Below are 13,494 nucleotides of genomic sequence, written 5' to 3'. Positions count from 1 at the left end.
AAGACTCCCTTCCGAGGTACTCCTGCCTCACTCCTGGCCCATCCTCTTCACCCTCTTCCCATTTCTCCTCCTACAGACTCCATTCCCTGCCTTGTAAACTGGGGATGAGAGAGCAACAACATCACAAGATCTCGAGAGACTCCTCCTCAGGACACAGCCAGTGTGCCCCCACAAGGCTGCCACCTTTCCATTTCTACTCAAGGTCACTTTCTGTTCTTTCCCTCCACTCTCACTAGCAGTGGCCAGCATTCTTTCTGCCCTGACATGCCAGGTCCAATTCTTTATGTGTTTTCACAACAACCCTATGAGGTGGCCACTGTTAACATTTTTTAGAGAAATGCAAGGTGCAGTCCATTGCCCTGGGCCATAGAAAAGAAGCAGGGCAGGAATGTAAACCCACGTGGCCTATCTCTAGAAACACCCACATGGGGGTGAGAGGGGTACACCTACAATCCCCACTACTCAGGAGACTGAGACAGGAGGGTCACAGGTTCAAGGACAGCCTTGGCAAGTGGGGAGACCCTGTTTGAAAATAAAAAATGAGCTGGGCATGGGAGCATTTGGGAGGCTTAAACAGGAGGATCGCAGTTCGAGGACAGCTTCAGCTCCTTAGTGAGACCCTTTGCAACTCAGTGAAACCCTGCTTCAAAATAAAGAATAAAAAACAGCTGGTGGTATAGCTCAGAGGTAGAATGCCCCCCCCTCCGCTCCATCTCCAGTACTGCGAAATAAATAAATAAATAAATAAATAAAATAGGGCTGGGGCTGTAGCTCAGAGGCGCAATGCCCCTGGGCTCAATCCCCAGTACCACAGAAAAATAAAATAAAAAAGTAACAGTTACTTAGCTATGTCTTATCTGAGATTCTAGTTCAAAGTTCTTCTGTAGCCCACTACCTCTCCCCCTCTAAACAGGGGGTTCCAAATAGGGGTTTTTGTTGGTGCTGGGGATCAAACCCGGGACCTCATGCCTGCTAGGCAATGGTTCTACCACTAAGTAACATGCCCAGCCCTCAACTAGATTTTCTGTAGCCTGATCTTGCTCTTAGCAGCATCTAACAAAAGGGATTCTTACCCTTTTGATAAGAAAAAAAACTTTCCCAAGTGTTTTTAAGAAATGTAGGTGCCGGGCGTGGTGGCGCGCGCTTGTAATCCTCGCGCTTGGGAGGCTGAGACAGGCGCTTGGGAGGCTGAGACAGGAGAATCGCATAGGTTCGAAGCCAGCCTCAGCTACTTAGTGAGGCCCTCCGCAACTCAGTGAGACCCTGTTTCCAAATAAAGTATAAAATAGGTTTGGGAGTATAGCCCGGAGGTAGAAAAGCCCCGGGTTCCACCCCCAGTACCACGCCACCCCCCCAAAAAAAAAAGAAATGTAGGCAAGGAACCCTGTTTGGATTTCTTTCTATACTTTTCTCCCTTCGTGAATTCAACAAATACATACTGACCACCTCCTTTGCAACATCCAAAACAGTCTTGACTTATGATGCGAGGACACGGGTATCAAACGAATTTCTTACGCAACTGACTTTAAAATTAGAACTGGGGGAAAGGAGCAAAGAAATTCAACAACACCCTATAACAGCCTGTAACGGGGATCTGATCTCTCTTTCTTTCTCTCTCTTTCTCTCTCTCTCTCTCTCTCTCTCTCTCTCTCTCTCTCCTCTTTGATGGTACTGGGGATGGAACCCTTCTACCTCCGGGCTATACTCCCAGACCTATTTTATATTTTTATTTGGAAACAAGGTCTCTTAAGCCAGCGAGGCTGGCTTCGAACCTGCGCGATCCTCCTGTCTCCGCCTCCCAAGCGCGGGGATTACAAGCGTGCGCCACCACGCCCGGCTCCTTTCTCCTTTTAACAGGGCTCTTTCCACAGAAGAATGTCTTCCTCTTACTAAATCAGTTTCATTCCCTGATACTCGAGGAAAAAGGTCTCCCGTTCTCCCGCGTCCCTCCAAGGTACCTCCCCTGTGGAATGGGAAGAAACAAACGAGGAACCCCCATCTCACTCTTCAAGGTGTCTCCTCCCTCAGGGCTCGCCTCGCTTCTCCTCTCATAGGGAGATGGAAGTTCCTCCCTTGGGTGGTCTCCCAGTCGCTCGTGTGACTGCTCTTCCTTCATATCCTGCAGAGACCCTACACTCTAACCTCCCCTTAGGGAAACCCTCCGGGACCCTACTTACAGATCTAGCCAGTCCCCGAGCTCCAGGCTGCCGCAGCAGCAGAAAAGCAGCCTGGCCGAGGCCTCGGCCTGTTCGCCAGACCCGGGCGGCAGAGATCGCTACCGCCATCTTGACTAAGAACCTCTCTGAGATCCGCCCCTCTCCTGGGATAGACCTGGGGCTGCCCCCTTCTCAGCCTGATTCAAATGCCAGCACAGCCCAGCCAAGGGAATATCTAATTCAGATCACAGAACATCCAGAATGCATTTAGTGGAGGAAAAGATAATCTATCTTCCCCCAAATTACTCCTATCACCTCATTGTAGTTGCATGTATTACAGGCAAAGAAAAGGGCAGCCTAACCAGATCCTTAGGGCTTAGGGCCCGGGGCCCTTGAGCAGGAGAAGCCGACGCCAAGTCCCGCCCCCTCGTCTCTATTGTCCAATGGTTTGTCAGAGTTAGGAGGTGGGGGTGGGTGGAGCTAGATTGTTGGTAAACGCGGAGACACGTGCGGGCGCCAAGTCTGACTGCGTCTGGGCTTAGCGCGTGCGCACTGCAGGCGCAGGCTGTACGCTTGCGCAGAGCTGGGCGGAAACAACTTCGGGTCCCGCACGTGGGATCTGGGGCAATGGAGGGGGTGATGCAAACCGACGACAAAGCCAGCTTTGATCCTGGAACAGAGTCCAACCCTCGGGGCCCTGGCTGTAGCCTCCGGCATTTTGCTTGTGAGCAGAACCTCCTGTCCCGGCCGGATGGCTCTGCTTCCTTTCTGCAAGGTAAGAACTTAACTCAGAATTGTCAGCCAGGTATACCTGGGTCGTAATTATGTCGCACGGTACAACGGAGTACCCGTCTTCCTTCGATATTAGGTGGTAAATACTCCTGCATGATGCAGAACAACTTCTTATTCCGAGTGAGTACTTCTAGAAACGGCTGGATACACACCCCTCTCTATAGATTCCAATGAAGGTATTTTTGCTCAGGTACATTCTTCTCCGGATGAGATAGGGACAGATCACCTTCATAAGAATGAACATTCCAGAACAAGGAAAGTTTCATTAGTGTCAATATCCCCCTTAACTAGGTTTCTTTTGCCTCCTACACACACAACCTGGGGCTGTACATCACCTACCAAGGCAAACGTACATTTGCATAAATACCCCGTACACAGGTAAATTACTACTACAGACTCAATTATAATTACTCACTAGACAGGGTCAGGTATTTTACCCAGGTAAATACTCCTCAGATTGAAGGTGACAACCCCACCCTCCCACCAATTGAATAAAATTCCCTTTATTTGGGATCCACAGCTCACCTTAGTAAATCAGGGTAGATAGAAATGAGGAGTCTGGGTGTTTTACCCCTGTAATTTCAGCAACTCCCAAGAGAGGCTGAGGAAGGAGGATCACAAGTTCAGGGCCAGCCTGGGCAACTTGTTGAGACCCTGTCTCAAAAGTAAAAGATAGCAGGCGTGGTGGTGCATTCTTGTAATCCCCGCGGGAGGCGGAGACTGGAGGATGGAGCAGGTTCGAAGCCAGCCACGCTGGTTTAAGAGACCCTGTTTCCAAATAAAAACTATAAAATAGGTCTGAGAGTGTAGCCCGAAGGCAGAAGGGTTTCCAGGAACCCCAGTACCACACACACACACAAAAAAAGTAAAAGATAAACACTGTGGTGGTACAGACCAGTAATCTCTGTACTTGGGAGGCTGAGACAGGAGAATTGCAGATTCAAGGCCGGCCTCAGCACCTTAGGGAGACCCTGTTTGAAAATAGAAAATAAAAAGGGTTGGAGGAGGTAGGATTCTACTAGGAGGTACAATGCCCTAGGTTCAATCCCCAGTACCACAAAGAATAAAAAATAAGGGCTGGGGATTTAGCTCAGTGGTAGAGTACCCCAGGATTTAATCAAGAGTACTGGGAGGTGAGGGAAAGCCCGTGCCATGTTCTAAAGCCCCAAACCCATGGGTCCCTACAGCAAGTGATAGTTCTTGCAGACCCTCTCAAAGTGTGCTCCAAGCACTTCTCATCTTAAAATCTCCAGCAAAAGTTGTAAAAATGCAGAGCCCTAACCAACCCCATACCACTGGCTGTCTTCTTCCCCCTCCTCCTCCTTTTTTTGTGTGGTGGTGGTGGTACTGGGGATTGAACCTAGGGCATTCTACCTCCAAGCTATACCCCCAGCCCTATCCCTATTCTGGTGTGTGTGTGTGTGTTTGCGAGAATGCTGGGCCTAAGTAGCTGAAGCTGTCCACAAACCACGATCCTCCGGTCTCTGCCTTCTTTACCTCTCAAATGTTAGAATTACAAGTGTGCGCGACCATGCCCCGCCTATTATTTTGAAGCAGGATCTAAGTTGCAAAAACTTAAGTTGCTGAGGCTGGCCTTGAACCGATCTCCTTCTGTCTCAGCCTTTCGAGTGGCTTTCGCCGTTGCCTCCTCCTCCTCCTCTTAAAGTGCTAGGATCAAATCCAGGGGCACTGTACCAATGAGCTGTACCTATACCCCTTTCTGTTTTGAGAGAGGGTCTCATAAGCTGCCGAGGCTGGCCTATCCTGTCTCATCCTCTGAGTTGCTGGGATTATAGGCATGTCACTGCACCCAACTTGGACTCTTTCTTTTTAAATTAACTCCTGAAGTTATTCTGTGTGCAGGCCAATGTTTAGAAACTGGGCTAGAGCTCCATGGGCTAGAGGTAGGGTGGGTTAGAGGGAGCAAACTAAGGGAAACTTGCATGCTAAACAAGTGCTGTTATCACTGAGCTACATCTCCAGCCCCAAAGAGCTCTATTTTTTTTTTTTCCTTTTCATGTTGTAGATTGCAGTCCTGGCTACATATTGGAATTAGCTGGGGAGCTTTGAGACTTCCCAAGTGCCTGAGCCCACCTTTGAACAGTTAAATTAAGAGCCTTGGAGGGAAGGCCCTGGACATTGGAATCCTTTTTTTTTTTTCCCCTCGGTACTGAGGATGGAACCCAGGGGCATTTGACCTCCAAGCAACACCCCCAGCCCTGTTTTTTATTCTTTTATTTTGAGACAAGGCCTCACTGAGTTGCAAAAGGCCTCACTAAGTAGCTGAGGCTTGTGGCCGACCATGATCTTCCTGTTTCAGCCTCCCAAATGGTGGGATTACAAGCCTGCGCCACCAGGCCCAGCCATTGGAATCTTTTATTATTATTTATTTATTTATTTATTTATTTATTTATTTTTGGTGGTACTGGGGTTCCTGGAAGCCCTTTACCTCCGGGTTACACTCCCAGACCTATTTTTATAGATTTTTTTTTTTTAATTTGGAAATAGGGTCTCTGAAGCCAGCACACCTGGCTTCGAACCTGCGTGATCCTCCTGTCTCCGCCTCCCAAGCGCAGGGATTACAAGCGTGCGCCACCATGCCCAGCAACTGGAATCTTTTAAAGCTCTCTAGTGGGCAGCCAAGGCGAGAACCACTATTAATGAGCTGTGACTAGCATTCTTTTTTTTTTTTTTTTTTTTTTTTTTTTGAGTATGTTTGTGTGCATGGAATTGGGGATTGAACCCAAGGGCATTCTACCTCCGAGCTACACCCCGAGCCCTATTTTATTTTTTTCTTTGAAACAGGGTCTCGCTAGATTGATAAGAGTCTCACTACTTGCTGAGGCTGTCCTCAATCCTTCTATGTCAGCCTCCCAAGTACTGGTATTACAGGCATGCATCACCATGCCCAGCAACTAGCATTTTTTTAAATAAAAGAGAAGAAAATATCAATACATCCAGGAAATAATGGATAAAATTGTGCCATATTTATTCCACTTACACACAGATTTGTGTGAATTTGGGGTCATCCTGTAAAACGTCTCTCTTATTGTGAGTATGGTCAGAGAAGTTCAGAAGCCACTGTTTGAGTTGATCTTTTGGTTTTACAGATGGTGTGACTGATGCCCAGAGAGCTTTTCCAAGTCAGTTGAGAGCCAAAAGGAGGCAGACAGGACTAAGAATCAGACTTGTTATTTCCCAGGTCTTATTTCCCCTCACTGTTCATATATCTGCTCTAGGGAACTAAGCAGAAGTCAGGATTACCCTCCCCCACCGTGTATCCCTTTTTCAGGTGTTTAGACTGCTGCAGAGTTTGGAAAGAGTGCGGGGCTAAGGGAAGCTTTGGGAAGAGAAGTTGAGACCAGCTGCAGCAAGAGGTATCAGCTAGAGTCTGTTGTTGTGCCCTCAGCGTGTCCCAGGCCATGTTTTAAGTGAACTGTCTTTTCTTTCCCCCAGGGATGGGGATGGGACCCAGGGCCGCACACGTGCTAGGAAAGCACTTTACCACTGAACCACATCCCCAGCCATGAACCGTATCATTTAATCTTCACAGGGACACTATGAGGGAGGCACAGTTGTTATCCCATTTTACTGGTGAAGATGCAGAGGCAGAGAAGTAAAGTGGGCCCTCAAAAAAATCACTGCTAACAAGTGGTGGGTGACATGGGGAGCCCCCATCCCCATACTGTTACAGGCTGCGCATTGGGACCCAGAAGCAGGGTAGGTGTGGCTGAGCCTCCCCTGCTGTCTTCCCAGGTGATACCTCTGTCCTGGCAGGCGTGTACGGACCGGCAGAAGTGAAGGTCAGCAAAGAGATCTTCAACAAGGCTACACTGGAAGTGATCCTGAGGCCAAAGATCGGGCTGCCTGGTAACTGGGCCCAGTGAACCTCCCAAGATCCAATCTTCCGGGACCTCACCCCACTCCTTTCTGCTTGCTGCCACAGTTCCTACTGCCCCCCTCACCTGCTGTAAGCTATTTCTGTCTTTCTCCAACTCTGCCTCTCTGTCTCAGTGTTTGTCGTTTTCTTCTGTCTTTTCTTCCCTGCCTCTTTCTCCCCTTTTCATTAACCAGTTTCTCCATCATTTCGCCCTGTCTCCCTCGCTCCCCAGGGGCTACGCCTGCTGGCCTGGGAGTGGGTGTGGGCAGCAGGCTCCCACCTGGAGTGGACGCTCCAGGTGTTCCTCCTCTAGTGGCTCCTTGGTGGCGGTCCTCTGTCATCCAAGCAGGTACCTGACCATTCCAGGCTGAATCTGCAGGCCTTCCAGAACACTTAGCTTCAAATGATGGGATGATAGAGGAACAGGAGCCAGGTAGAAGGGAGGAGCCTGACAGCCTCCTCTCAATTTCCCCAGGCGTAGCCGAGAAGAGCAGGGAGCGCCTGATCAGAAACACATGCGAGGCAGTGGTGCTGGGCACGCTGCACCCCCGCACCTCCATCACCGTGGTGCTTCAAGTCGTCAGTGATGCAGGCTCCGTATCCTTTCCCTGGCTGCTGCTGCCTCCAGGAAGTGCTCTAGAACCTCCCTGACAGCTTCTGTTACGGTAGCCCTGTAACACACCTCTGCCAGCCAGACGCTGACAGTCAGTTGGCAGGCACCAGCCTGTGAAGAACAGCAAACACAGCTTGAGTGCATACGTGTGCCAGGCTCTGTGCTGAGCGTCTAAACGCATATTAACTCCTTTAGCCTCGTGGCTCATGAATCGGATGCCTTTATGTTCCATGTGTAAGTGAGAACCCAAGTCTTGAGCCCAAGCCATCTGGTTCTAGAGCCCAAGGACCCTGGCAGATGAGTGTTCTTATGTTCCCATGTTTGAGGTGAGGAGAATGGAGCCCAGGGAGGGGGCAAGGCTGGATGGCAGCAGAGGCAGCGCTCGACCCGGCTGCTTAGACTCCAGAGCCTGTGCCGGGGACCTCCGGTTTACACCGTAGCCTGCATCTCATGAGGTGTGGACTCTGAGTAGGGAGAGTAGTTGGGTCAGGAGCTCAGCCTTGATAATCCAAGTGGCTTAGATGGGTGAGGATGAACCTGTCCCTGGTTCATGGCCCTGTCAGGCAGGCACCATATGGATGGGCAAAAGGAGAATGCGTGTGACCTGTTTTATAGATGTAAAAACTGAAGCCCGGAGGAGGTGACAGGGTCAGTGGCAGAGCTGGAACCCATTAGTTCTAAAGCCAGAGCCTTTGTCTGCGCTGCTAGGCCTGAGGGGAAAGACAGGAAACTTGAGAGAACCAGCTAGTTGACTCCGGCCTGTGAGTGCCCCCAGGACAGCAGAGGCTGTGGCTCCTTCCCCCTGCCAGCCCCATCACCTGCACGCGTAACCTGGAGAGGTTCTGACCCAGTTTCCCTGAAGATGCTTGCTGCAGACCTTAGTATATATTAATTTGTTAAGTATTTTGGTCCCTGTGTAACAGATGAGGAGATTGAGACTCAGAGAGCAGCTTTCCTATTCGTGGTCACACAGCTGCGGGATGGCAGAGACAGGCGTGAAACGGGCGATCCCTTGCCCATCCTGCTAAGCCACCTTTCTGTGATCAATTAGTGATGTCTGCCCCGGGCATCAGCATGTAAAGGGAAGCCAGCCCTGCGGTAGACACTTCTTAACTGCTCCCCGTTGCGTTCAGCTCCTGGCCTGTTGCCTGAATGCTGCCTGCATGGCATTGGTGGATGCGGGTGTGCCCATGCGGGCTCTCTTCTGCGGGGTTACTTGTGCCCTGGACTCTGATGGGGCCCTGGTGCTGGACCCCACAGCCAAACAAGAAAAGGTAGGTGTGAAGTGCTGTGGCCTGCTGCTCTCCCGCCTTCTTCCAGACACCGTCCTTCTCTGCAAGTCTGTTGGCTCTTGCACCTCCGCCTCAGTTGGCAGCTCTGCTTTATTTGTCAGGGTTTGTTCAGCTGCAGTTGCTAGAAGCCCAAGTGAAACATGCTCAAGCCCAGTAGGGGATTTATTGGCTTTTCTATTTATTTTTTATTTTTTATTTTTGTGTGTGTGGTACTAGATATGGAACCCAGGGGCAGTCTACCTCTAAGCTAAACCCCCAGCCCTATTTTTAACTCTTTATTTTGAAACAGAGTCTCACCGAGTTGCAAAGGGCCTCACTAAGTAGCTGAGGCTGTCCATGAGCCGTGATCCTCCTGTCTCAGCCACCCAAATGTTGAGATTACAAGCGTGCACCATCATACCTGGCTTATTGGCATTTCTTAACAAACTGAAATAACAGAGGTCTATTTAGAACAAGGAAGTAACACTTGCCTGTAATCCCAGGAACTCAGGAGGCTCGGGCAGGAAGACAACAAGTTCAAGACGAGCATGAACTTGCCTTGACAGGATTATCTCAAAAAATAAAAAAGAAGCAAGGCAGGGTGGCCCATGCTTATAATCCCAGTGCTTGGGAGGCTGAGACAGGAGAATTCACAGGTTTGTGGCCAGCTTCAGCTCTGCAACTTACTGAGACTCTGTTTCAAAGAATAAAAATAAGGCAGGTGGCCAGGCGTGGTGGCACACGCTTGTAATCTTTGCCCTTGGGAGGCCGAGACAGAAGGATTGCACAGGTTCAAAGCCAGCTTCAGCTACTTAGGCTCTCAGAAACTTAGCAAGACCCTGTTTCCAAATAAAATATAAAATAGGTCTGGGAGTGTAGCCTAGAGGTAGAAAGCCCCTGGGTTCCATCCCCAGTACCACCAAAAAAAAAAAAAAAAACTGGCACAAGCCAGCATTGGGGAGGCTGAGACAGGAGGATCGTGGTTCATGGACAGCCTCAGCCACTTAGTGAGGCCCTTTGCAACTCACTGAGACCCTGTTTCAAAATAAAGAATAAAAAATAGAGCTCAGAGGTAGGATGCCCTTGGGTCCATCCCCAGTACTGCAAAAAAAAAAAAAAAGAATAAAAATAGATTCTGGACATGGTGGTGCATGCTTGTAATCCCAGGATTTGGGAAGCTTAAACAGGAGGATCTCAGTTCGCAGATAGCCTCAGCTACCTAGGCCCTTTGCAACCTTGAGACTCTGTCTCAAAATAAAAAATAGGGCTGAAGGTGTAGCTCGGAGGTAGAATGCTCTTGGGTTTCATCCCCAGTACTGCAAAATTAAAAAAAAAAAAAAAAAAATAGAGCTGGGAGTATAGCTTGGGGGTAGAATGCCCCTGGGTTCAATCGCTTTTACCACAAAATAAATAAATAAATAAATAGGCTCAACATAGTGTCACACACCTTTAATCCCTGTATTTAGGAGGCTGAGACAGGAGAATCACAGGTTCTAGGACAGTCTCAGCAAATAGTGAGAGTCTCATCAACCTAGTAAGACCTTATTTCCAAATAAATAAAATCGAACTGGGTGTGTAGCTCAAAGATAGAATGTCTCTGGGTTCAATCCCCAGTACCACAAAGAATAAATAATGGGACTAGAAGTGTAGCTGGGTGGTAGAGCACACTTGGAAAAATTTCCTAGTACTGAAAAAAAAAGGAAAAAAAAAAGCCAGGACTTCAAACACCATCTGGATTTCTTTGCTTCATTTCTTGTCCCTGCTTTCTTCTGTGTCAGCTTCCTCCACTTGGGCCAGCATCTTTCCTAAGACTGAGACATCTTCTGCCAGCTCCATGCGTTGGCCTTTTTTTCCTTTAACATATATATACTTGTATTGGTGCACTGTAGTCTCACATAATCCATGCCTCCTTGAGATGCTCGAGTTTGTAATTCCTGCTGCTCTGGTTCTTTGGAATTTCCTGCCCAGTACTACCATGGCCCAATCAGGAAAACCGTACAGCCCTTGGGGTACTTCAGGTGGAGGGGATTTCATGCAAGGGATTGGTAGCAGCAGTGTTAGAAGAGTTCAAGAAATAAAAGGGAAGGTGCCCCTCGGTTGCTGTTCTGGATGCACAAAAGGAACACTGTCCTTTTGTGTTCGGCTGAAGGGCAGAACCCACTTCATGTTCATGGCTATTATTTACTGTCAGAGTGAAAAACAAGCTGCCTCTCTCGGCTCTTCCCAGTCTCCCACCGGATTCTTGGTAGAACCTAACGGTGAAGGAGTCTGGGGAATGTACTGTTCATTGGCCTTCAGCCCCCGTGGTCCAGAGCATGGAAAGGTGGTGCAGATGCGCTGCACCCTGTAGCTTACTGGCACTGTGGCTCCCCTAAGGGGCCTGCGCAGTACTGAGGTTGGAATAGGGGGCGTGGGGTGTGGCTCTACAAAGAAAAGGTAAAGAGCCATTACCTGGGGAGGGGGTTGTGTGTGTGGACAGAACAACACCTGGCCGTGGGAGGACAGGGCCTTGGGCCGGGGGGTCTGGGATTCCCTCTTTGGGGCTGGCTTGAGATAGACTTTATTGGAGGGTTGCAAGTCTCTTACTACCTTCTATCCCTTGTCCCTAGGAGGCCCGGGCAGTCTTGACCTTTGCCCTTGAAAGTGTGGAGAGGAAGCTGCTGATGTCCACCACCAAGGGGCTCTACTCTGATTCTGAGGTACCTGGGTGGGGATGAGAGCCAGACCTTCCCTCTCACTCTGACATGATGCCTTGTCCCAACTGAGAGGTTTAAGAGCCCTTGCCAGTACTAGGGAGGCTGAGAAAGGAGGATCACGGGTTCAAAACCAGCCTGGGCAACTTAGCAAGGCCCTCTACAACTTAGACCCTGTGCCACCAAGAAGAAAAAAAAAAAGAGTCCCTTGCCAGGTGCACTGGCACATACCTGTAATCCCAGTACTTGGGAGACTGAGACTAGAATTGCAAGGTTTGAGGCCAGCCTCAGCAATGTAATGAAACTGTTTCAAAATATAGGGTGTAGCTCAGAGATAGAATGCTCCTAGGTTCAATCTTCATTACCCCCTCCAAAATATAGGTCTTTTATTTATGACCTTTTTTTTTTTCTCTTTTTCTTTTTATTCAAAATAAAATATAGGGCTGGGAGTATAGCCCGGAGGTAGAAGGCCCCTTGCTTCCACTCCTAGTACCACAAAATTAAAATAAACAAAAGGGCTATAGCTCAGAGGTAGAATGTCCCTGGGTTCAATCCTCAGTACCTCAAAAGAAAATACTTTTTTGCTTGTGTCCCTGTCTATTTAAAAAAAAAAAAAAAAAAAAGGAAGGTGTGGGGGCTTTTGAATTTTGTAACCATGGAAATCTTTGTGGACATTTTGGAAGGAAGCCCAGTTTATGAGATAGAGAAAGAAGAGACACACAGTTTAAAGCCGAGGTAGGACATCAGAAAGCCCTAACGTCAAGCTCAGGGTGGCTCACCACCCAGAATGCTGGGTCTCCAAGGAACAGAGTTTGAAACTATTGGGCCAAATGGTCTCCGAGAGCATTTCCAACCTAGCCCTCCTCTGGACACCTGACAATAAGATTTGGAGGTCTCCAATCCCAAGGCTCTGAACCCCAAGATCTCCAGTTCTGTGAGCTCTTAGGCTCTGTGGCTCTACGCAGCTGGGGCCTCTTCTGAGGTGTTGAGATGCTGCTCCCACTGGTCTAAGGCCCTGTTGCTTCCAGCACATGATCCCTGAAGCCCTTGCCTGTGTTTTTCTCTTGCTCCCCACTAAGAAGAAAAAGTTTTTGAAGTGGGAAAGGAAATAAACGTGAGATAATCCACTCGGCGCCTGCCTCCCCTGCGGTTGTGAGGGGTGGAGCAAGGGGAAGAGGAGGCGCTGCGCTCTGGGCGTCAGTTGGGGTTGGGGGTCCTCTGGGGCCAGCGGGCCGTGGGTGGTTGCGGAACACTGACTGGCCTCTCCACTCCCAGCTCCAGCAGTGCCTGGCTGCAGCCCAAGCTGCCTCGCAACACGTCTTCCGCTTCTACCGGGAATCGCTGCAGAGGCGCTACTCCAAGAGCTAAGGCAAGCCAGGGCAGGGCGCCCCTCCTGCCGCCACCACCCACCACCTCAGCCTGAAGCCAGCCAACCAGCCTCCTCCCAGGCCCCGAGTGCCTGAGTGACGCCTGTTTTGTAGCTGCAGAGGTTCCTGCATGTAGGATAGGGTCTCAGAGACAGAGCCTTGGCCTCAGAGCCCCGGGCCTGGGCACACCTCCCCTCATAGGACAACATTAAAGGATTCTCAACTGTACAGAATGAATGAGTCAATGTACGTTTATTCTAACCAATAAGCGCCTGCTGTGTCAAGCTTTGCTGGATGCTGAGAAACTGGCAGTTTATACAAAAGACTCATATCCTGTATTCCAGGAGCACTCAGGCGATGAGCAAAGAAAGATGTCAGATGGTGCTTAATGCTTTGACAAAATTAAGAAATAAGCATCAGCTGGGCATGATGGTGCACACTTATAATTCCAGTACTTGAGAGACTGAGACCAGAGAGTTTCAGGTTTGAAGCCAGCCTTAGCAAGTAGTGAGACTCATCAACCTAGCGAGATCCTTTTTCAAAATGAAAATAGGGCTGGGGGGGTGGTGGTTTGGAAGTAGAATGCCCCTTGGTTCAATCCCGTGCCACAAAAATGGAAAAAAAGATGAGCCAGGCATGGTGGCGTATGCTTGTAATCCCAGCATTTGGAAGGCTGAGACAGGAGGATCGTGGTTCACTAACAGGTTCAGCTACTTAGGCCC

At 49.4% G+C, this 13,494-nt stretch overlaps 2 protein-coding genes across 2 annotated transcripts in view; one reads left to right on the top strand and one right to left on the bottom strand.

The window, feature by feature from the left end:
* BCKDHA (branched chain keto acid dehydrogenase E1 subunit alpha) overlaps nucleotides 1–2,285 on the bottom strand; it is a gene marked incomplete at both ends in the record, with an annotated part of 32,429 nt that extends 30,144 nt beyond the window's left edge. Inside the window, one exon of the mRNA XM_080702628.1 lies at nucleotides 2,178–2,285. Within this exon, the coding sequence (XP_080558754.1) occupies nucleotides 2,178–2,285 (108 nt within the window). The remainder of the gene's footprint in view (nucleotides 1–2,177) is intronic.
* Nucleotides 2,286–2,783: 498 nt separating this feature from the next.
* Nucleotides 2,784–12,773, top strand: EXOSC5 (exosome component 5; the record flags this gene model as incomplete). Its single annotated transcript, XM_080704261.1, has 6 exons — nucleotides 2,784–2,931; nucleotides 6,705–6,818; nucleotides 7,304–7,425; nucleotides 8,575–8,715; nucleotides 11,322–11,411; nucleotides 12,681–12,773. 6 exons carry the CDS (start codon nucleotides 2,784–2,786, stop codon nucleotides 12,771–12,773), a joined length of 708 nt encoding a protein of 235 aa, XP_080560387.1.
* Nucleotides 12,774–13,494: the final 721 nt, after the last annotated feature.

This window comes from Muscardinus avellanarius (assembly GCF_963383645.1).
Source record: "Muscardinus avellanarius genome assembly, chromosome: 10".
In the NCBI taxonomy this organism is placed as follows: Eukaryota; Metazoa; Chordata; class Mammalia; order Rodentia; family Gliridae; genus Muscardinus; species Muscardinus avellanarius.
The sequence above is the reverse complement of the archived record's forward strand: the minus strand, read 5'-3'. Positions and strand labels throughout refer to the sequence as shown.